We start from the raw sequence: 24,341 nt of genomic DNA, 5'->3' as shown, positions 1-24,341 counted from the left end.
CAGAATTATGGTAGCCTAATACTGTGTTCCCAGTATAATTTATTCTCTATTCTCTAATAGTTTCTTTGCAAAGAGACTCTTCGTATGGCTCTTCCTAAACGGCAGTGTAAAAATATTTTCATTATTCTATCACCCTTCTTAATTTTAATATTTCCCCATAATAGGTTTCCTAACTTTATAGATGATTTGCCATTCATTACATTATAGGTCAGCTGCTTCCAGATGATACATGGAGAGGAAGCAGCTTGATTTTTTTTGTTTTTTTCAGGAACCCATCTGTATGAATCTCACTAGTCTGGTTACTGTTGGGACAACTTCCTGGAGACTAATAGTTCTCCAGCGGGACTTTTACTAGACTGATACCTTCCCCAAAGATGGTATTTCAGTGGATAAAACCAAGAGTCTGTATTTTTTTTTTAAATGTTTTTAAGTTTATTTATTTATTTTTGAGAGAGAAACAGAGCGAGTGAGTGGGGGAGGGACAGAGAGAGCAGGAGAGAAAGAATCCCAAGCAGGCTCTGCACTGTCAGCATGAAGCCCGATATGGGGCTCGAACTCACAAACCATGAGACTGTGAGCTGAGCCGAAACCAAGAGTCGGATGCTTACCCGACTGAGCCACCCAGGCGCCCCAAGAATCTATATTTTTTTCAAGTCCCCAGGCAATTCTGAAGTGCAGTCAGGTTTGGAAACCATTGAAGTAAGCAACTATGATGCCATTTACTGGTTGCAAACTTTGTGACTCTCTCTACCAAGAATGGCACTTGAGTTTTGCATAAGTTTGAGTCTCGGAGCACTATCTCCATTCACTGCCTAAAATGCTGAAGTATATGATACTCTTAAGTTTTTGCCTTAACTTTTAAGTTGTGACTTCCAAGACTTTAATTGAAAGATTTAATTTTATTTGCCTATAATTTATATATACTTCTACCAAGGCAAAGCAGGTCCAGATTATTATCTCATTGTCTAAATGACTAGGTTCCCTGTAGATGTAACTGAACCACAGTTCATGTGTTTCTAAACCATTAAGAATCCTCTATAAAGCAGATTGATTAAAGTGTAACAAGTAACTGTCATTCACATATGAAGTAAAACAATTTAGAGTAAAATGTAAAGAAATATAATTCAGCACCTTTTCCCCATTAGTCATTTCTTCATGTCCTTTTCTTCCACTTCTTTTGGGAAGAAAACATTCCTCAACAGAGATAACTTGTATTTTTCTCAGCACTGTTGTCCAGAGTTCACATGACTCTGATTATATAGTGTTTTGGAGATTCTGGACAATTTGCCAGTGTTCATGGATTGAACACATCTTCTTCTGATAGTTCGTATTCAGATTATATAACCTGGTAAGAAAACGATCCGTGAAACCCTCACATGGGGATCATCTGTTAAAGATGTTGACCCGCTGAATGAAAATCTGTGAGGGCCCAGGTATCTTAAACTCCCAAGGCCGTGCTTATTTAAGTACATCAAGTTTGAGGTCCGTCCAGAGTCGGAAGAGGTGTATATTTGCATTTGCTCCCTATTTACCTAAGGACAGTGTGAAAGAGTGAAATTATGCCACTGTGTGAAACTTGATTTTGTGTGACACTTTTAAAAAGTTAAAAGTTTATACAATTCCATAGTGATTGATATTTAGGCAAGAAAAATTTGCCTTCCATGTGTTTTTTTCTGCCCATTAACTTACTCTTTGAAGGTAGTGGCTGGTAGAAAATGATAATATGCATTAAACTTTAAATTAGTTCTTAGCGTAGTTTTTCAGCTGCTTTTGACAGAGATAGTGCATGGACTTTAAAAAAAATTTTTTTTAACATTTATTCATTTTTGAGAGACAGAGAGAGACAGAGCACAAACAGGGGAGAGGCAGACAGAGATGGAGACACAGAATCCAAAGCAGACTCTGGGCTCCGAGCTGTCAACCCAGAGCCCAGTGCAGGGCTCGAACCCATGAACCATCAGATCATGACCTGAGCCAAAGTCAGACGCTCAACTGACTTGAGCCACCCAGGCACCCACCTGCTCATGGACTGTTTTTAAAGGGGGTTTACCATTTTATTTTCTAGAATCAAATTTGTAAACACACACACACATTTCAGTCAAAGAATATGTGGGAGCATTCAGCATGAACTAGATTACGCAGTGGTTCTCCACTGAGATTGGGGAGAAATGGGGATCACAGTCACCTGAGGTACTTTTAAAACTAGGTCCTTGTAGGTGTTTATGGTTTGAAAAGGTTTTCCAGATTTGGTTCAGTTGAGAACCATTCCTTTCAAGAAAGGTTTGGGTTAAATGCATCCCAGAGGTCCTTGATAAGATTCATTGAGGAAAGTTGTTAAACCAGATTTCTGGACTCCACCCACACTACTGAATCAGGGTGTATAGTCTAAGATGTTTTCTTACAGAGAAGTTTGGAAAACGTAAACCTACATTCCACAAGACATTAATAGCTATAACTAAGAAATTATGTTTCGTGCTGAATTCAGTTTGGGTAATGTTTCAGTCCCCCACTCTTGGGGATTCATAAGACATAATTAAGGTATTTAAGTTTCTGGGAGGTTCCACCTTAAAGCTACCTGTTTAACTTTGTTATCCAGACTTATTTTTTCTCAGAATACTTCTTCCTGTAGCACATCTATCAGCAATTAGGGAGAGTAGCATTCATGGGGAGTGTTGGTCTAGATAACCTAGGAAAGTTTTATTAAAGAACTGCTTATTTATTATCAGTGATGTAATGGATCATCATTTCTTGGCTTTGAAGATGTCCATGATATATTGTTATATTGAAAAATAGGCTGTGAAAGCACAGCATATATAGTAGGACCTCACTTCTGTATGTTTGTTTATCCAATTCTAGAAGGCTTACAAAATGTGAACAGTGGTTATCTCTGAGTGATGGGATTACAAATGACTTTATCTTGCTCTTTGTTCATTTCTCTATTAATGTTATAATCACAAAATAAAGTTATTTTAATTTAAAAAATCATGAGACAAGTGGAAGGAGTTTATAGTATCAAGAAGTTTGGAAGCATTGCTGAAAAACATAAGCACCCATATGAATGATTAACCAGAATGTTCTCTGAGACTTGTGTAATGTGGTTAATTCCATGGTCCTTATCACAAAGTTAACTGAAAATCTTTTTTTGTCAGGCTTGTTGAAAGTATTTAAAATATGAATTTATTTTTCTTTTTTAGAAATTTTGATATACTGAATAGGGTTTGCTCATTGGTGATTGAATATCTTAGAGCATCGAGGGGTAATTTTTTTCTTTACCTTAATAACAGTTTTTTAAATTGCATTCTTCTGCACATATCTAGGGAAATACCAAAAGGAAAAAGAAATCTCTCCCAGCATTGACCTGTAGTGCTCTGCCACACATTTTATACCAGCCATACAGTTACTGTCAGTAGCGCATGCTCCTTGAGGTGATCTCGGCACTAGATTGGTGGAGTCACAAACCCAAATAGCTCTAGTTTTACAGCTCCGATGGCCAGAGGGAATGGCTTCCTTTGCTTCATAGCTCTGTTGAGGCCTATTCTGGAGGGGGGATGAAGACAGTTGTTATTTTAAAGGTTCCTAGAAGAATTTCGGGGGTGTCAATAATGCCACATCAATGGTATCCCTTCACACTAAGTGTTCTAAAAATTGTAGAAATGGACACAGTAGTCAGGAATTACAATAGTAGCTAGCTATATACCTGGCAAACCTAGACTGGAAAACAAGGCCAGGAGCTATGATCAAAATGACATTCCAAATAGTTTTGTCCAGTCGTAAACCTTGAAACCCATTTAAAGTGAAAATTTGGTGTGCAGAGCAAATGTTTATCCAGCCAGCTCTGTAAAGCTGTAAAATCATGTCTTAATTCAAAATATGAATGATCGTTATATAGGATTGAAGCTATTGGTGTGAATGGTTATCTAAGGATTGGTTGAATGTGTATGACTCAGGACGCATGTACTTTGTGTTTGTTTTTTCTTTGATGTTTATTCAGGAAATATTCATTCAGTACCTGCTATGTACTAGGCTCCATATGAGATATTATCTCACAACATTACTGGCTCCGTTTTAGTGATAATGGGCGAAGGTTAATTTGCATTATGAAATCCTAAACTTGTAAATGACGAAGTCAGAGTTCAAGTCTAAATCTGACTTCTAGGCTCTTATTCTTTTCATTGAACCATATTACTGTCCTGTTTACCTTTCTGTCTGAACAGTTGAGCACCAGAAGAATTTTAGTTAACTGGATAGTCTTAGTTAAGTTCTAATAATTAAAGCTTTACTCTATTTAATATTACCTTTGTTTCTTTTCAAAGAGCGACTGTGTGAATTATGTGTGCTGTCTTTTTTCCACACACTACCATCCAAAATAAATAATCTAACTTGAAATTTTTAAGTGTAGTGATTTCCTTGAATAAAGTTAAGAAGGGTTCCCCAATTTTGGAATTTTTACTAGTTTAGATAGATATAATCCTACAAGTTAAGGCAGCCTAGTTACCAAAGGACCAATCAATGTTTCTGTAATCCACATTAAAGATCTTAGTGTTCCCATGCTGGTCTGAGTTTCTAGTTCTTTCTCACTTTATACAGCTTACCAACAAATCAAGAAATTTCTCTCCATTAATTTTCATTATAAAAATTAAGTCCAGAGTCATGTAAGAGCAAGAACATAAACTGAGATATAAGCATTTATCTTATCAGCTAAGATTTAAAATCTATCCTTTAAAGAAAAGTTATAGTAGTTGATCACAAGTCATTATTAGTCTGTTTAGATGAGATTCAAGTTGAGGGTCAATCAGCAAGTACTTACTGGGTGATTTTATATGCAAAGCATTGTGCACAATTCAAGGAGAGTGGAAAACAAGAATGGGACACAGAACTAGCCCTTATGTTTATTTTAGCTGATGAAGAAAAATAAATGTCTGAAGTTATCTGCCTCTTATTTATTTATTTTTTTTATTTTTTTTTCAACGTTTTTTATTTATTTTTGGGACAGAGAGAGACAGAGCATGAACGGGGGAGGGGCAGAGAGAGAGGGAGACACAGAATCGGAAACAGGCTCCAGGCTCCGAGCCATCAGCCCAGAGCCTGACGCAGGGCTCGAACTCACGGACCGCGAGATCGTGACCTGGCTGAAGTCGGACGCTTAACCGACTGCGCCACCCAGGCGCCCCATCTGCCTCTTATTTAAAGAGATACAAAAGTGACTTCACTCATATGGAATGTAAGATAGAAAACAGGTGAACATAAGGGAAGGGAAGCAAAAATAATATAAAAGCCGGAAGGGGGACAAAACATAAGAGACTCTTAAATATAGAGAACAAACTGAGGGTTGCTGGAGGGGCTGTGGGTAGGGGGATGGGCTTAATGGGCAAGGGGCATTAAGGAGGACCCTTGCTGGGATGAGCACTGGGTGATATATGTAGGGGATGAGTCACTGGATTCTATTCCTGAAATTATTGTTGCACTATATGCTAACTAACTTGGATGTAATTGAAAAATAAATAAATATATTAATAAAAAATAAAGAGATATAGAAGAAATGTTTAGGAAGCAATGAAAAATAAGATTGGAAATGTAAGTGGTAGTCAGATTGTACATAGCCGTATTGTCCAGTATGGGAGACACTAGCCCCATGTAGTTATTAAGTAGTTGAAATGTGGCTAGTGTGACTGAGGAGCTGAATTTAAAATTTTATTTAATTTTAAATTTAAATAGCCACATGTGGCTGGTGGATACCATATCGGACAGTTCAGCTCAATAGTGAAGAGCCAGTGTTTTCCAGCAGAATGGGGAGATCCTAAGGTCAATAAACAATGATGAAGAAATAGACCAAATGGCATAAGCAAAATAACATGAAATATATCTTGCTTGGCCCTTTACATAGCTATGGCTTTATCATTATCCCAAGTTAATAATTTATTTAAAAATGCTACTTTTTGTTGTAGATATATTTTCCAAAACATATTGGTAAAGATTTAACAGTTTGGGATTTAGGTACACCAAACATTTATTTGTATCCTTATACAAAAATTACTCATTTCCTTTAAGACTGTCTTTCATTAGATGTTATTTCATTAAGTACTAAATTTCTCTGAATGTTATATTTGGTAAATATACCAGTGATTTGGCTGAAATTGCCAAATGGGTAAGGAATGTGGTTGGTTGGACATAAATCTTAATCCTTTCAATTAAGTTTATATCCTAATTTTGGTACTTAGTTTGATTTGTGTATGGTATAGATTTACAACAGATTATGCCCGCTTTCAGTATGTAAAGTATACCCAAAGCAATAAAAGAGAGTATGTCTTCTCTTTACTTAAACTAATATGTAGCTTCAAAAAATATTTAGTGATTGGTCATTTTAAGTCTTTTTAACATGTCTTTAAAATGTAATGGAAGGGCTTTCTGAAATGTCTTTGAAGAATAGGACTAACATTTATTGCAGGCTAAATTGTAATAGTCATTTGTGGTAGTAATTCTTGTTTTTCAGTGAATATGGTTTTTAACCTTGGTATAGCTGAATCTACCTACTAAATCTTTCTTAAAATAGAATTTTATTATATTGCTAAAATACCTATGACATTTTCTTACTTAGTAGTCTGGTATAGCCTTTACATATTTAATAAATACTTACCAATATGGCTAGAATTTGTCTGCTATTAATAAAGCTTTAAGACAAAAGCAGATCATGTTTATATAGTAATTTGACTGCCTTAACCTAGTTTTTGTTTTTTATATTAGTAACCATTGGCTTTATCTTAATTTGCTTACTACACTAAATTCAAACATCAAAAACAATACATACATGTGAATACAGTAATTTGTCAGTGATTTACATTCCTGAGTGAAAAATTACATTTGAATTTCAGTTAAGTGACTCTGCATACTAATAAAAACATAGAGAGGGTGAATTTCATGGTATATGAATTACATCTCAGTAAAGCTGTCATTAAATAATCAGCCAGTAAAGGGAAGGAAAAAAAGAAAAAACTTGTTTGAGGTAATACTGAAAGGGAAAGGAGAGAAGGTTACTTCCTGGTATTTTTAATGGTCAGTTAATCATTTTGAAGAGCTGTCCCATTATGGAGAAAAATTAAGGTTGACTTTTTTTGCCTGGTTTGAAGTTTCTTCATAATTTTAACTTCTGTGAAGAGGCACTCGTTCAAGTAGTACTAAATGAAAACTTGTCATTAAGTGGTCTATTTCAACCAGAATCTTTTTCCCCCGCTCAGATCTCTGCTTTGTCTGAGGTATTCTTTATTTTGACTGAGCAGGCAGCGGTTGGGAGGGCATTTAAAATGAGGTTCAAGGTAGAAGGAAGGCATGGTAACTCTCCTCCACCCAAAGTGCAAGTGTCAGAATTTTAACTAGGTTTTTCTTTCGTTTGAAACAGTGATGACCCGTGGCACTGCGTCCAGCCCATCCTATAGATTCATATTGAATGATGGGACAATGCTTAGCGCCCACACCAAGTGTAAGCTTTGCTACCCTCAAAGTCCAGACATGCAACCTTTCATCATGGGAATTCATATCATCGACAGGTACTACTTATTTGGAGAGCTTCATATGATATAAGTCAGTTCACATATCTCTTCTTAGAGAAGAAATTTTTTATACTCTTTAATGGCTAGAAAACAAAAATTCTAAATTAAAACTAGCGTGATGAGTATATAATCAGTATATCCATACTGGGTTTTATAGTTTTGTCGCATAACAGTAGCCTTACTTTTTGTTGTTTTTGTTTTTGTTTTTTGTTTTGTCTTGTTTTGTTTAAAAAGGGACACAGAGAAGGTTAGGCTGAAAATATGTGTTTTGGGGGTAAAAACCAAAAAAGTGGCTAAAAATATCCAACATTCCACGTGTGAACTTTGGTCTTATAAAAGCTTTCAGAGTTTGTTACTATTGTTATTTTTATTTTTAAAAGTGTTATATTTTCGTTAGTGCAGACTGGATGGCTCCTGAGTTCAAGTTGACAGTTTCTGAAACTACAAGTCATTAAACTATCAACTTGAGATTTTCGAGTGTCATTGCCTCTAATTTGTTCCCCTCTCTAAATACATTTTACATTGGTATATATGGTAAATTCATGGAACCATTCTTTTATCCTATGAATTATTCAAAACCCTACATTTGTAACTATTTAAAATGTAGCATTAAACAAAAACAAAGACATTTCCCCTCACTTCATCTTTTCCTCATCTGATATATTTGCTTATTGGAACATGGTAATACCAGTCACAAATCTGTTGTCATAATTATGGATTTGAGTAAAGAGCTCGATGAAAATCTGAATTCAGTATTCTGTTTTTTTCTAATTTTAGTTTAATTTATTCTTGTGAGTGGAATTAGCACAGTTCTTTTTTTCATATTGTGATTTCTCTTTCAAAACATCTGCTATGTCTGCATATCACCCTTTTTAATTTTTACATCAGTGACACAGTATTTTCCTTACCCAGTCTTCCTCTTTGGAGTTGAAATACTTAAAAGCTGTAACAAGGGAGTCATGAATAAAGGCTTTATAAACAGAGGTGTGGGAAGTTTCTCAACCAAAAATATTATTGTAATGTTAAGTATTTATATTACATTTTGAAAAGTTTAAAAGTACCTATATTGGATTTTTTCCAAGGCCAAGAAAGATTTCTTTTTCCTATAATTGAAACCGTTATCAAATTTATGGAACCTTGAGCACCATTTCCCATTAAGTGGTGCTAATATTTCACAATAGTACTAATAGTCCACTGTTTCTCTTTAGTTTAAGGTGATACAGAAGCTCTTTTCTTGATGGCTTGCAGTATTAATGAGGTTAATGGTCTTGGTTTATAATATGCATCATAAAAATATTTTAATGGAAACCAGTGGAGATGTTTGAATAATGTCTTTTCTCCTCCTAGGGAACACAGTGGTCTTTCTCCTCAAGATGACACTAATTCTGGAATGTCAATTTCCCGAGTAAACCCGTCCGTCAATTCTAGTATCTCTCCGGCTCATGGTGTGGTTCGTTCATCCACATTGCCACCATCCAGCAACAACATGGTATCCCCCAGAGTAAACCGCCAACAGAGCTCAGACCTCCATAGCAGCAGTCATAGTAACTCTAGCAACAGCCAAGGGAGTTTTGGATGCTCACCTGGAAATCAGATTGTAGCCAGTGTTGCCTTAAACCAGGGACAGGCCAGTTCCCAGAGCACTAACCCCTCCTTAAACCTCAATAATTCTCCTATGGAAGGTACAGGAATATCTCTTGCACAGTTCATGTCTCCAAGGAGACAAGTTAGTTCTGGATTGGCAACAAGGCCCAGGATGCCAAACAATTCGTTTCCTCCTAATATTCCAACATTAAGCTCTCCCGTTGGCATGACAGGTACTACCTGTAATAATAGTAACCGATCTTATTCAAACATCCCAGTAACATCTTTACAGAGTATGAACGAAGGACCCAATAACTCCGTTGGCTTCTCTGCCACTTCTCCAGTCCTCAGGCAGATGAGCTCTCAGAATTCACCTAGCAGATTAAATATACAGCCCACAAAAGCTGAGTCCAAAGATAACAAAGAGATTGCATCCATTTTAAATGAAATGATTCAGTCCGACAACAGCTCTAGTGATGGCAAACCTCTGGATTCCGGGCTTCTGCATAACAATGACAGACTCTCAGATGGAGACAATAAATACTCCCAAACCAGTCACAAACTAGTGCAGCTTCTGACAACAACAGCAGAGCAGCAGTTACGGCATGCCGATATAGACACAAGTTGCAAAGAGGTACTGTCTTGCTCAGGCACTTCCGGCTCGGCCTCTGGTAACTCTTCGAGTGGCTCTTGCCCCTCCTCTCATAGCTCACTGACAGAGCGGCACAAAATTCTGCACAGGCTCTTACAGGAGGGCAGCCCCTCGGATATCACCACTTTATCTGTCGAGCCTGATAAAAAGGACAGTGCGTCTACTTCTGTGTCAGTGACTGGACAGGTACAAGGGAACTCGAGCGTAAAACTAGAACTGGATGCTTCAAAGAAAAAAGAATCAAAAGACCATCAGCTCCTACGATATCTTTTAGATAAAGATGAGAAAGATATAAGATCAACTCCAAACCTGAGCCTGGATGATGTGAAGGTGAAAGTGGAAAAGAAAGAACAGATGGATCCTTGTAACACAAACCCAACCCCAATGACCAAACCTGCTCCTGAGGAAATTAAACTGGAGTCCCAGAGCCAGGTACGTAATTCCTTGCTTTAGAGAATGAACGTGCATAGTTATTTTTCCCTTTTCATTTGTTTTCCTCCAGCCATAAACCAGATTTGGATTCAGGCTGTGTTTTGTCCTACCCGCTGAGCATATATTAAAAGATTAGTATCAATGGTTGAAAAAATCACAGGATGCCCTCAAAAGTTCTCGTTGGAACTTCGGAGGGCTACAGTTTTAGTGTGGCATTCTAAGCAAGTAGATGTTTTCTTCTTTCTATAAAATCAGTTCACAACTTTGGAGATTTTTGAGCATACCTTTCCTGCCCCCTCCTCCCAACCCGACCTGTTGAATCCAACTCTGAAAATAGAACCCAGAAGTCGGTATTTTAAAGGAGCTCACCAGGGAACTCTGATGTATAGCTAAGTTTGGGAAGCTCCGATGTAAGTGAAATGGGAGAGAAGTGTGAGGTGGTGGACAAGACTGTCTCGTCTGGCTTGCTTTGCTATTCAATTTCCTTTGAAGTGTTTTCTGAGGCTGTTTTTCTTCTCAGCCTTCAGCCCTTATCAGAAGAGGGACTTCGAGTATTCTGGGAAGTAGGGTACATAACAGGCCCTGACACAGAAGTGAACACAAATAAATCTTTGCATAAATTGTTATGAATTAGAAACCTCTGTGTTCAGGCTGAAGTGGGGGGTGGAGTGAAATTAACAGCCAGCTTCATTTATTGAATAGTTGCGTGGACTCGGGAGGAATTTAAGAAAAACTGAAAATATGGTCTCTTCGCCCTAGGAGCTAACAACTTATTTAGATGGAATATAGACAAGTATGAGATAGCTGGAAATACAGTTACAAAGCAGCTTATTAATGAGACTCTCCGTTGTGAAACAAGATTCACACTTAGTGTGCATAGGTCTTTCATTTCTTGAGCCAGCTTTATATTCTACCTTTGTCTCACAGAGATCTCTCTCTTCCCTCAGACATACTGCATTCTAGGCACATGGAAGTCCTTGCCATTCCTGGGATAAGCCATGTCTCTTCTAAACATCTTCTGCCTTGCTCTCCTTTCTATGTCTGCTGAACTTCTCTTCATCCTTCACAGACCAGTTCAGACATCATCTCTATAAAGCCTCCCCCTCTAGTCCTCGTTAGACATTTCTTTCCTCTGCATTCATAGTGCTCCGTATTGTCTCTGTACCATTTGCAATAACACTATTGTGGTTAATTCTTCATTGTGCTCTTTGAGGATGAGGCTATCCCTTATGTTTCTTGGTACAAGTAAATTAATACTTTGTTTTTTAAGCTGAAAAACAGCTTTAAATAATTATTAAAACTCTCCTTAAAATTAGCTGTACAATCCTGGTACATCTGTTTTAGTTTACATGTACGTGCATTTCTGCTGAGTTTATACTAAGAGTGGAATTGCAAGATTATAAGATACGTGTATGTTCATCTTTAGTAGATAATGCCAGTTTTCCTAGTGTGTACAAAGAATTCCTTCTAGTTGTTCCATGTCCTTGCTGATAGTTGGTATTGTCAGTCTTTTAAATTTTAGACATTCTGGGGTCTGTGGTAGTGGTACTTCATAGTTTTAATTGGCATTTCCTTAATAAACGTTTATTGATCATTTGGATATCTTCTTTTGTAAATTGCCTATTCAAGTGGCTTGCCCATTTTCCCAATATGTTGTCTTTTTCTAATTGACTTATAAGAGTTCTTTACATTTTTTTGGATGAGTCCTTTGTTGGTTATATATTTGCAAACTTCTCCATGCTTTGACTGGCCTTTTCTTTCTTTTAATGGTACTTTTGATGAATTGAAGTTCTTCATTTTAACGTAGTCCAATTTGCCAGTCTTTTCCTTTATAATTAGTACTTTTTGCACATGTGTAACAAAAGACATGTGCAAAAATGTTCATAGTAGTTTTATTTGTATTAGCCCCAGACTGAAAATACCCATAAATCCATCACAGTAAGATGGATATATACTGTGGTATGTTCGTACAATGGGTTCGTTTTCAGCAGTGAAAACAAATTAACTGCTGCTACATGTGACAAGATCTCTGAATCAGAAATGTAATGTTAAGTGGAAGATGTCAGACATTTAAAAAATGCATGTATATAATTCTGTATATGCAGTCTGAAAATATAAATTTTAGTTGTATTAAATAGTGAAACCCTGTTTTATGTTGATGAATTATCTCAAAGTAATCCTAATAGAATAATATTGGGAAATAAAGGTCAGTTTCCTCCTATGTATAACCTCATACAGATGTAGGGATACCCTGTCTAGTCTAGAAGATATGTTTCTGGGGTTTTTTTTAATTAATTTATTTTTTTAATGTTTATTTATTTTTGAGAGAGAGACACACAGAGTGTGAGTGGGGGAGGGGCAGAGAAAGAGGGAGACAACAGAATCCGAAGCAGGCTCCAGGCTCTAAGCTGTCAGCACGGAGCCCATTGTAGGGCTCGAACTCAAGAACTGTGAGATCATGACCTGAGCCAAAGTCAGACGCTTAACCGACTGAGCCACCCAGGAGCTCCTAGAATATATGTTTCTTATTTTATTAAATCCTCAAGTGGAAGTGACCTTCTTAGGATCTTTGAAGCTGATGTACGATTTATTAAGATATTTCCCAAACGATTTCAAATTATAAAGTTACATCAGTGTGAATTTATTTTTCATTCCATCATATAGTAAGTCATTTTACAAGATTTAAAAAAAATATGACATCAAAAATCATCCACGATCAGTGTAACACAGTACTTTTGATACTTCTTTGCAGTCCAATCTTTTTCCTGTGCGTAAATTTTGTACCCAAATATAGTAGACACATATTATGTGTATATTATCTTATATCTTACACTATATTAATATCATAAGCATCCACATTTTTTCTAGTAGCTCACGTAATTTCAGTGAGGCCCCAATCTTCCTGATTACTTCTTCTTTCTTTCCCTCATAGTCACACTTAACTCACAGAGTATAAGGGAGCACCTTTTTTTCTTTTTTAAAAAAAAATTTTTTTTAATGTTTATTTATTTTTGAGACAGAGAGAGAGAGTATGAACAGGGGAGGGTCAGAGAGAGAGGGAGACACAGAATCTGAAACAGGCTCCAGGCTCTGAGCTGTCAGCACAGAGCCCGATGCGGGGCTCGAACTCACTGGCTGCGAGATCATGACCTGAGCCGAAGTTGGACACTCAACCAACTGAGCCACTCAGGCGCCCCAGGAGCACCTTTTTTTCTACATTGATTCAGGTAAAGTATAGAATATATTTTCTCTAACTTTGGTTTCTGTTCTTAGTTTACAGCTGACCTTGACCAGTTTGATCAGTTACTACCCACACTGGAGAAGGCAGCCCAGTTGCCAGGCCTGTGTGAGCCGGAGAGGATGGATGGTGCGGTCACCAATGTAACGATCAAATCCGAGACCCTGCCAGCTTCGCTTCAGTCCACCACTGCCAGACCCACTTCCAGGCTGAATAGTATGTGTCGAGGAGAAAACCTCATTTTAAATGTTTAATGATAATATGGGTTAGTGCTTTTGTCTCTCACCATTACTGCACAGACCATTTGTTTGTTGAGAGTAAACTGTCTTTTCTTTTCTTTTTTTTTTTTTTAAGTTTATTGATTTATTTTGAGAGAGAGAGAGTGTGTGTGTGTACGCAGAGGAGGAGCAGAAAGAGAGAGAGAGAGAGAGAAAGGGAGAGAGAGAGAATCCCAAGCAGGCTTCACGCTGTCGGCGTCGTCATGAGATCATGACTGAGCTGAAATCCAGTGACATATACTTCACTGACTGAGCCACCAGGCCCCCAGAGAGTGAACTATCTTTTTAGTAATGCCACTGTAAATGATATACAGTTACTTTTAAACATATAAACTTGACTCATCATGTGTATTTTAAATTATGGGATAACTTCTATCCTTTTGTAATTAATGTTGAAGCAAATAATTTTGTGTTCTTACCCAAAATATTCCATAGCAGGACTTTCACAAATATAATATTGGTCAAACTGTGTTTCCCAAAGTGTCTTCATTGAACACTAGTCCTAGGAGTTGGAAAAAAAAAAGGGATTTTGTGCGAAAATCCACTGGGTGGATGGTACATGGCATGGCACGTATGCCATTCCACAGTGCATATTAAAGGTTTTAAAAAGTCCTGTGTTAAAGATACCAGTGTAGATTTCTGTAAAGCATTGACCATACTTTCTTAATTATGGAATTCCTTTTCTCAAGTAATGCATTTTTTCCCATGGAGCACCATTTAGGAGACAGCTCTGTTGAAATAGGTCACTTCTACTCCAGCCCAGAGAGACACTTTGATAGGATAATACTTCATGAAGATAGGGCTGTCAAGTTTTTTTCACCCATCAAATTTTGAAGTTTAAAATAACAGTGGTGGTAATTCCATTGTGTCATCTGGAAACTAACCAGCTCACTTTCAAAATTTGCCTGTGTTCCTGACCAGTCTTGTCATTCTTCTGATGGGATCAGATGTGGGACTCATTTTATTTCAGTTCTACTGCAGCTTTTAGCTGTCATGACACACCTCCTAAAAGTCTGCCAGGATTTCCAGGAAGCTGGAAAGAAAAGTCTTGAGTCATTTCTGACATTTTTGGAAGCAGTTTTTCAGCTGACTTGAGCATTGGTTGTAAGCAGGAGCCCAGATTCAAGTCTCCCGTTCTCCACTTATTAACAGTATTACTTTGGACAGATAAATTTTTTGAGCTTTATTCTCCTTATCTGTAAAAGGAGAATTAGAATTAGATGAAATGACTCCAAAAGCCTCTTCTAATTGGAACTGAGAGGCTCCAGACTCTGGGATGGCAGACACAGTTGGAGAAACAAGAAGGTGCAAGGCTAAAAGGCAGTAAAATGAAAGTCTGCATACTGATTGGTTTGATCCTGGTCCCATTCTCCATCTAATATGGGAGACTTGAGGATTTATCTCAGGAGACACTGAATGACCAGAACAGAGATGACTGGCTATAGCTATGGAAGGAGAGCTCCCTAAAGTGCAAAGATCCTCCTGCCATCTAATATCCAACAGAAGGCTCCCAGGAGACAGGCCTCACGCTTAGCTCTCAAAGTCAGTGTTTTAGAACACTGAACAGACATAGCCAGACATCACCAGGATTTTGAGGGAAGTCTGCAACTTGAAAGAGAGTAAAAGAAACAAACAGAAAAAGAGTATGCGGTAGAGCTATACAATGAGTGCATGGACTAAGAAAAAAAAAAATGCTGAAATTTTTGAAAAGATAATTTATCCATAAATAATATGGGAAGAAAAAAGGGGGCAACGAACAAGAAAGAACCTTTGGAAATTAGATATCCAAAAATTTTAAATTTCAAGATAAACGTTAGAAGACAAAGCTGAGAAAAACTTTCAGAAAGAAAAAAAAAAAGACCAAAAGACAAATAGAAAATTTGGAAGAAAAAGTTAAGATCAACCTAGGAGGGCCAGTAATGGTAGATAAGAATTCCAGAAACAAACAAACAATGAAAGAGGAGGAAAACATGGAAAATAAGATATTTTCAAACAAATGAACGAAAAATCATATGAAATCACTGTTAGGGAATTGGGGACAAAGGGCGTAGTAGGAGAGGTAGATATGGGAGAATTAAGACTTCCTCTGCCATGATGGGAAGTTGGTAATCTGAAATTAAGATGTCAAAGAATAGCAGCATACGCATATTTAGAAATAAATAGGTAAGTGCCAAAGAAAACACCTACACAAATCGAGAATGGTTGAGGGGTAAAGCTTAAAACTGCTTTTATTCATAATAGACCTTTTGGTTCTGACTTTAAAAATTATGTGCCTGTATTAATTTGATAAAAATTAAAGATAATACAAATAGAAAGTGTTTTCTAGCTCTATAGGACTGTGAAAATGGAGTGTTTTTCCTTCATAGTCTGTCCTGAGGCAAATAGCTCTTTCTTCTCTCTTGAGATTTCCTCCCCTGAATATAGCTCCATATATAAAAGTATATAAATAGGCCAGAATCTGTTAAACCTTGTGCTATAGTGTTGGCAAAGGCCAAAAGCATAGAAGGGAAGATACTGAGGTAAACGAGGGCAAGGATGATAGATGCAGACAGCCGGTCTATATGGTTTCAATATAGACAAGAAGGAAAATAAGATTTTAGGAGGCATAAGGCTAAGGAAACAAGTTGGGCAGAATAAAGGAAAACAGAATAAAGGATTGAAGAAGGAAAAAGAAGATGGGGAGTCCATCTTTTTATAGGAGCCCATTACTTTGTATGGGTATGAAAAACTCTTTAGTCTGTGTCGTGACACATCTATTATACTTACTCTAGGACCCATCCATTTTCTGTAATTATCTTTGTTTTCTCCAAAGTTACTTTGTTTGTTAAACTTTCTATCTCTCTTTCCTGCCACTGACTTTTCTGGAATTTGAGATGTCCATCCATATACACTGACAAAGGCCTAGAATGAACAATCTTGGTAGCTAGAGTGTATCTTTAGCTAACGTGAGAAACCCTTTTGCTCTGGCAGCGAATGTAGTAGGTTCTGATTATAGAAGCCCTATTTCTTTGTTGCTGTTGTGAGAGAGCGGGGCTTGGTGATGGGGAAATCCTCGTGGCAGCCCAGGCACCCACTCTGGGAGATTCCCTGGGCAGAACTCCCACCCTGAGTCAGGCACTTACCCCTTTAATCCCAGGGGCAGATGCCAGAGTCCTCTGCACTTGGGGCAGGGCCTGCTGCAGCTGTTCAGTGGCCCAGTCGCCCCTGGCTTGTTCCTGTATTGACCACTGAGCTTGGGGGTGTTCTGGTCTTCTTTTGGGAAAACTCCCCTTCTTGGAGAATCTTCTCTTTCTCCCACTGTAGATTTTTTTAGTTTTGTTAAGGTTTTACCATCAGTTTGTCCCCTCTGTTTTATCTTTCAGAAGCTCTGTCGTTCAAGTCAGCTGCCATACGTCTTTTGCCTTTCCTTCAGCTGGAGATATATTTTTTCTTTTTTATTTCTTTTGTTATTTCAGAGATAATTTTGGAGGGAAAATAAAATACAAGGATAAATCTGCCACACTGAACCAGAGAATTACCTTCGGTCTCTTTACATATGAGAAAATTAAGATCCAGAGAATGAAAAGAAAGAAAAAATACAGACAAAAACTTGCCTGAAGTTTTCCACTTAGTATATGCAGAATCAGGATTTAAATCTCAGTCTGCCTGTTTTCAAAATATCCTGTCGACATGCACACCACACACCCATGCAGTGTGACCAAGTGATTTAAATAATGTTGTTAGAAATGTACTATAAGTGCACATCAAGAGACAGTGTAGGAGGGTATTATTGGTCAAAATATGTACAATATGACCTCTTCGGCAGCACCTTCAAAACCTCTGTGACGTCCTTTTGATTGTCTTCAGCTCCTTATCCTTTGAGGGTGGATTTAACTCCTGAAATTTTCTGGAGTTATTTGGAGCCAAATTTGTTGATCCAAAAAACAATAATACTTTCTTTTAACCAGAACCAAAATTAGACTAACTATAAGGAGATATATTTTTTTGAGGGACCTGTATACTGTTTTAGATCGATCTAGAAGAATTCCAAAAATATTTGAACACTGACAACTTCATTGGAATAAGTGAATGATCTTGTGAAGTGGTTGATCTTATGTTTGATGGACATACACATTCTGAGATTATTATTTTTTAAAGATCATTAACTTGTAGCACGTTAAAATAATTATATAACTCAAAAAATAATGAGTTTTACACAAAGCACTTTTTCAGTAATTAAAAAAATCCATTTTAATTTCCCTTTTACAGAGTATTGTGCCTGTTGGTATCTTTTGCTATTTTATCAAGCTGTAATGTATAATCTTATGTAGAGATAATTTACTACATATGAGAGTGTAACTGAAATAGAAGTTCTAAATAGAATTGCTTGGTCAAAGGATAGATAGATTTTGCCAAATGGCCCTTCTCAGCTATTACACCGGTTTACACTCTGAGAATGTTCTTCTTTCTACACATCCTAAGACATCGAGTTTACACACTTTCTCATCTTTGCCAATCTGATGGTTTGGTTTTTTAAAGTATCACAGTATAGCTTTAATCTGTATTGCTTTTTTTGTGAATTAGGTTGATCGTTTCTCAGTGATCTGTGATTCAGTGATTTTTCAGTCACGTGGATGTGACCTGTTCATATTTCCTCGCCATTTATCTATTGGATTTTTCCATTTTTATCTTATGATTTATAGGAGGGTTTTTTTTTTAACATAAGTTAATCTGTTGTCTACATCACATTTAGCAGAATAAAACACTGCAACTGCTGTGCTTTATTTTTATTTAGAAAAATAAAACACTACAACCAAATGTAACACAAAACTGAGCCAGAAACCTCTTAATCAATGGCTGAGGAAAAGTGGCTGACCGATGGAATCACTAGATAGGGATGGTCTGTTAAAAGAGTAGAATGTGCAAAAGCTGCTGCCATGGTTAGACAATGGTTTCTACCTGTGTGCAGAAATTTTTATTTATTTATTTATTTATTTATTTATTTATTTTTTAGCATTTTATTCATTTTTGAGAGACACAGTGTGAGTGGGGGAGAGGCAGAGAGAGAGGGAGACACAGAATAGAAGCAGGCTCCAGGCTCTGAGCTGTCAGCATGGAACCCAATGTGGAGCTCGAACTCACAGACTGCAAGATCATGACCTGAGCCGAAGTTGGACACTTAACTGACTGCGCCACCCAGGTGCCCCGAGAAATTTTTAAATTTTTTAGTAACATAACTTTTTTGTGGCTAATGGATATATAAAGCTTTTGTCTTAACCAGACTAGAAATGGAGAAAATATGATGTTGAGCAAAGATGATAAGAAAGATTAATAGCTTGATCAAGGATGGGGCACTTGGGTGGCTCAGTAAGTTAAGCATCTGACTCTTGGTTTTGGCTCAGGTCATGATCTCATGATTTGTGAGATCGAGCCCCACATCAGGCTCTGCACTGACAGCATGGAGCCTGCTTGGGATTCCCTCTCTCTTCTCTCTGTGCCCCTCTCCCACTGACATGCACTCGCACTTACCCTCCTCTCTCTCTCTCTCTCTCTCAAAATAAACAAACATTAAAAAAAAATAGCTTGATCAGGGATCCCTAAGAGCTTGTTTTCTACCCCCACTTCATCTGTCCCTCTCCAACACGAAGACGCATTGATGCTTGCCTCTACAAATTACTTTGCCTGTCTTGTGTTACATATGTACATACTCGTGTTTGTGATAGGGACACAAATATGACCAAAAATAATAGATTTATTCCCTGGACGAACAAAGATAACTTGTGTTTTTCTTTTTTGTTTTTTTTAACGTTTGTTTATTTTTGAGAGAGCAAGTAGGGGAGGGGCAGAGAGTGGGGGGGATGGAGGATCGAAAGCAGGTTCTGTGCTGACAGCAGTAAGACTGGTGCGGGGCGCAAACTCACGAACCATGAGATCATGAACTGAGCCGAAGTCGAATGCTCAACCTACTAAGCCACCCAAGGGCCCATATTTGTGTATTTTTTAAAACATTCCAGCAAATCCTCAAATTTTTTGTAAAAATAAATTTCTAAAGGAAATCTTAAAACGTTGAGGTAACTCTTAGAATAAAAACCAACTTTTAAGCATAAAGCCTATGCAAACAGAACTTTTACTTGAATCAAAGTTTGATTTGTTTGGGTTTATCTTCCTAGTCATCAAACTTAGCACATGAATCTTACTTCATTTTGAGAAATTTTATCTAGCTTATTGATATTTTCCTCACCAGGACACCAATGAGGTACTGTGTCCTATTACTGAGTCAAATAAACTATCTTATAATATTCAGTATTGATGGTAGATAGCCATATAAATTTTCTTTGACTCTTAAATATAATTAATTTTGTCTAGGTTAGATTTCTGAAATAGAATAGGACTGAGGAATTAATGTGTGGAATAGAGCAGTGGGACAGCTTTAGATAATCTTCTTTGACTAACTTCCTGATTTAAATAATGATAGGAATTAAGTGATTACTTTCCCATCATCATTTGTGGTTGGTGTTGTTTGGTGGTTATTTGTTTTGTTTTTCTGAATCTACAGAATTTAATTTTTCTATCATTTGTCATGACAGACAAGACAAATTTAATTGAAAGCTATAATTATTTGCATTTAAAAGTGAATGTGTTTTGGGGCGCCTGGGTGGCTCAGTCAGATGAGTGTCTGACTTCGGCTTAGGTCATGATCTCATGGTTCCTGGGTTCAAGCCTCACGTTGGGCTCTGTGCTGGCAGTGTGGAGCCTGCTTGGGATTCTTTCTGTCCCCCTCTCTCTCTCTCTCTGCCCCTCCTTGGGATTCTTTCTCTCCCTCTCTCTCTCTCTCTGCCCCTCCCCGACTTGCACTCTTTCTCTAAATAAATAAATACACTTAAAAAAAAACAACCTCCAACGCATTTTTAGTTGGGTTTTTAAAAATTATACTAGTTTTCTCGGGCTGCTATAATAAAATACCACAGACCAGGTGGCTTAAACAACAGAATTTAATTTTCTTACAGATCTGGAGGCTAGAAGTCCAAGGTGAAGGGGGTTGGCAGGTTTGGTTTCTTCCGAGGCCTCTCCTGGGCTTATGGATGGCTGCCTCCTTGCAGTGGCCTTGTGGTCATCCCTCTATCTGTGTTTTGTCTGTGTCCTAATCTCCTCTTCTTATAAGAACGCCAGTCATCTTGAATTAGAGCCCACCCTAACTTCCCTGCCCATCTCTGAAGACCCTGTCTCCACATACAGTCACATTCTGAGCTACTAGGAGTTAGACCTTCTCATATGAATTTTGGGGGAATACAGTTCAGCCCATAACAATGATTAATTAATATATGTCCATTTCAGAAATTACAAATAACCATTAGAAGCATTAAAAGAAAATAAAAGTCATCCTTAATCTCACAACCTAAAATCTACCAAAGATAAACTCCTTTCCAGAATTTTTTTCTACTCATATATACTAAATAATTTGTAAAACCAGAATCATTCTGCACATAATATCTTGGTTTATAAGGTCATTTTCTTTTTCATTTAGTTGGACACTGTAACTATCCAAACCAGGGTTCATTAAACATTCCCTGAGTTTCTGGAATTCAGGTTATTTACAATTTTTCATAGAATAAACAGTAATGATCAAGTTTTGAAAAGAAAATGCCTAACCAAAACTTTCTAAAATGCATATACTATTTTCTTCCATTACAAGATATAATTTGATGTCTTTTTTCATTTGTCATTGTTATAAGCATCAGTCGTTATGCTGTTATTATACAGATATATTCTTAGTTAACAGCTACAGAGCTTTGTCCATTTTCTAAACGACCCCAGACTGCTGTGCCCTATAGTTTCTGTTACTGCCTTTTATAGAACATCTTTTGTTTGCCACTCTCATTTCATGATAACACTGTCCCTACCTATAGTGTATTATACTGCCCTGTAGACTGAAAAAGCAGTTAACCAAAATTGTTATAATTATCTTTAAAAAAAATAATTTCTGGGGTGCCTGGCTGTCTCGGTCAGTGGAGCATGCAACTCTTGATCTCAGTCAGGGCTGTGAGTTCGAGCCCCATGTTGGGTGTAGATATTACTTAAAAATTAAAGAAATAAAAAAGAAAACAGTTAAAAAGAAATAAAAGAGATAATTTTTGGCAAAATTCTGAGTGATTCTCCTATGATAACGTCAACTTACGTGCAGGCTTTTTTACATCAGATTGTCTTTGATTCAGAGACTTTTTCTTTCTCACTGGTTATTACGTGGCCACATTCTAGATAGTTTAAGTTTCTGAATAAGGGACCTTTGTATCATCGAAATAATATTTTATAGGGGAAATCTCATTCTATTACACAATATATTACTTCTGAAAAATACTGTCTTTTTATCTTCCACTGTGATCCTGACTTCTTGCTTTTTCCAGGATTACCGGAGCTGGAATTGGAAGCAATTGATAACCAGTTTGGACAGCCAGGAACAGGTGATCAGATTCCATGGGCAAATAATACAGTGACTACCGTAAATCAGAATAAACCAGAAGAGTGAGTAACACATTTCCTACTTTAAAAAACATCAGATACTTGGGGTGCCTGGGTGGCTCAGTCGGTTAAGTGTCCAACTTCGGCTCAGGTCACGATCTCGCGGTTTGTGAATTTGAGCCCTGTGTTGGGCTCTGGGCTGACAGCTCAGAGCCTGGAGCCTACTTTGGATTCCGTGTCTCCCTCTCTCTCTGCTCCTTCCCTGCTCGCTTGCTCTCTCTCAAAAATAAATAAACATAAAAAAATTTTAAAAATTAAAAAATTAAAATTATCAGATCCCAATTTCAACAAAGAACTACTTTTCCCACACTGGATTCCAGCCTACATTGGTATTTTGTGAGCTAGCAGTAGAAGTGAATGTTTAATGAAAAAAAGGGGATGTAGGAAGACACCAAGTTAAACAGATTTATTTACTGTGTGACTGCAAGGCCGGTATGTATTGTAATTACCAAGCGGTTGACATAGTATGCAGTGGTTGTTTTATTTTTCATCTCTTGCTTTGCTTTGATTGATTCTTATACAGTTTCTGAGACCTGTAGATGAAGTGAGCTCAGTATAACAATTATCCTGAAAGCTCTTGAGCTTTTAGTTGTATAATTATTTTGTCCAGAGTTTCTTTTTGGAGCAAGATGGTTAATAAGAGAAGGTACATTTTACATCTACTTAGTGTCCCATCTTGATTACAATTTAATTGCTTAATTGACATAAGTAGCTCTATTCCAAAACATTAGAGAAGAGTACATTTCATACATAGCAACCAAAGGATGACTAGACAGTATCGAGTGTGGCTTAGAGCTTTTAACTATGAACTGCATTCCCACTTACCTTCCCCCAAAAAGAATCCTTAAAATTATGTCATTATATTTGTATTATTAATATTATTTTCTATATATTTCTAAATTTTATGCATCAATTGGCATCCTTTTGGATTAGACTATGTATTTCCTTCATGTAATCAACATTTTTTTGTTGTTGTTGCTTAACACTGAGCATGTTTCTTTTTTCTAGTTTAATTTCTTGGGTAAATGGTCATCTTGTCATATTACCAATATGATTTGATCATCTTTGAGAGTTAAGTATAAATAGAATAAATCTTACCATAGGCTGGATGATTTTTTATGAGATTTTGATTGATTTTTATTTTTGATTTTCACCAAAAATTGTTTTTCCTTTCTTAACTATGTTTAGTTAATTTTTTAGGCTAATTCTATAAGCTAACAGGAAGAGTATGGAAGCAAAGTTCAGTGATTGATAAAATAGTGAAAATACATTCCAGCTACATATAGAACATTTATAAGTTTTTTCACATAAGTGTAGAACATTTCTTTGTGTAAGAATTGGTCGAAAAAGCATCTCAGCAAAGAACTTTCTAGAATAAGACTTGCATATGTGTTCGTATCATATATACATATATATATTTGCATTACTGAGATTGAATACTTATTTGCTGTATCAGTCTTAAACATTTCTATCTTTTGATTCTATAGCCAGTGTATTAGTTCACAATTAGATGAGCTTCTCTGTCCACCAACAACAGTAGAAGGAAGAAATGATGAGAAGGCTCTTCTTGAACAGCTGGTGTCCTTCCTCAGCGGCAAAGATGAAACGGAGCTAGCTGAACTAGATAGAGCTCTGGGGATTGACAAACTTGTCCAGGTATTTATTAAGCTCGGCCTTATATAACTGATACAATCCTGAGAAGCTAGAGAATTATTTTTAAGCAAGATTTTTCAATACTGTTCTCACTATGTTTTTTGTGGTTTTATAATTTATTCTTGTGAAAATTGTCAAAATATATAATAGCTAACTAATGAGTTTTTTAAACAAAAAATCATAATAATTACAAATAGTTAGAATTAGAAAGTCTTCGCGTTTCACTATGGAACAGAATCTTAGAAGCTCCCCCTAGAATAGAATCCAACATTATATCATTACTTCTTATTCTAGGACTTAATTTATCCTTCATTCGTGCTAGACCTCAACCTATATATTCCATGATGCTCCAACTTCCAAGCATTTTTCACACTGTGAGGTTAAAAAATCAACATTCTTTTAAGGAGTAGAATATAAGGTATCAGAATGCATAGCCCACAAAAAGGGGAAGTTATGTTTCATAA

At 36.9% G+C, this 24,341-nt stretch overlaps 1 protein-coding gene across 16 annotated transcripts in view; it reads left to right on the top strand.

Moving 5' to 3' along the window:
* Positions 1 to 24,341, top strand: part of NCOA1 (nuclear receptor coactivator 1) — a 241,278-nt gene that overhangs the window by 183,862 nt on the left and 33,075 nt on the right. For all 16 annotated transcript variants that reach the window (XM_049651968.1, XM_049651961.1, XM_049651964.1 and 13 more), the window contains 5 exons: positions 7,394 to 7,541; positions 8,892 to 10,212; positions 13,486 to 13,666; positions 22,110 to 22,227; positions 23,712 to 23,880. In XM_049651968.1, the coding sequence (XP_049507925.1) occupies positions 7,394 to 7,541; positions 8,892 to 10,212; positions 13,486 to 13,666; positions 22,110 to 22,227; positions 23,712 to 23,880 (1,937 nt within the window). The remainder of the gene's footprint in view (positions 1 to 7,393; positions 7,542 to 8,891; positions 10,213 to 13,485; positions 13,667 to 22,109; positions 22,228 to 23,711; positions 23,881 to 24,341) is intronic.

Source organism: Panthera uncia (assembly GCF_023721935.1).
Source record: "Panthera uncia isolate 11264 chromosome A3 unlocalized genomic scaffold, Puncia_PCG_1.0 HiC_scaffold_12, whole genome shotgun sequence".
Lineage (NCBI taxonomy): Eukaryota > Metazoa > Chordata > Mammalia > Carnivora > Felidae > Panthera > Panthera uncia.
This window is presented reverse-complemented; position numbering and strand designations above follow the sequence as displayed.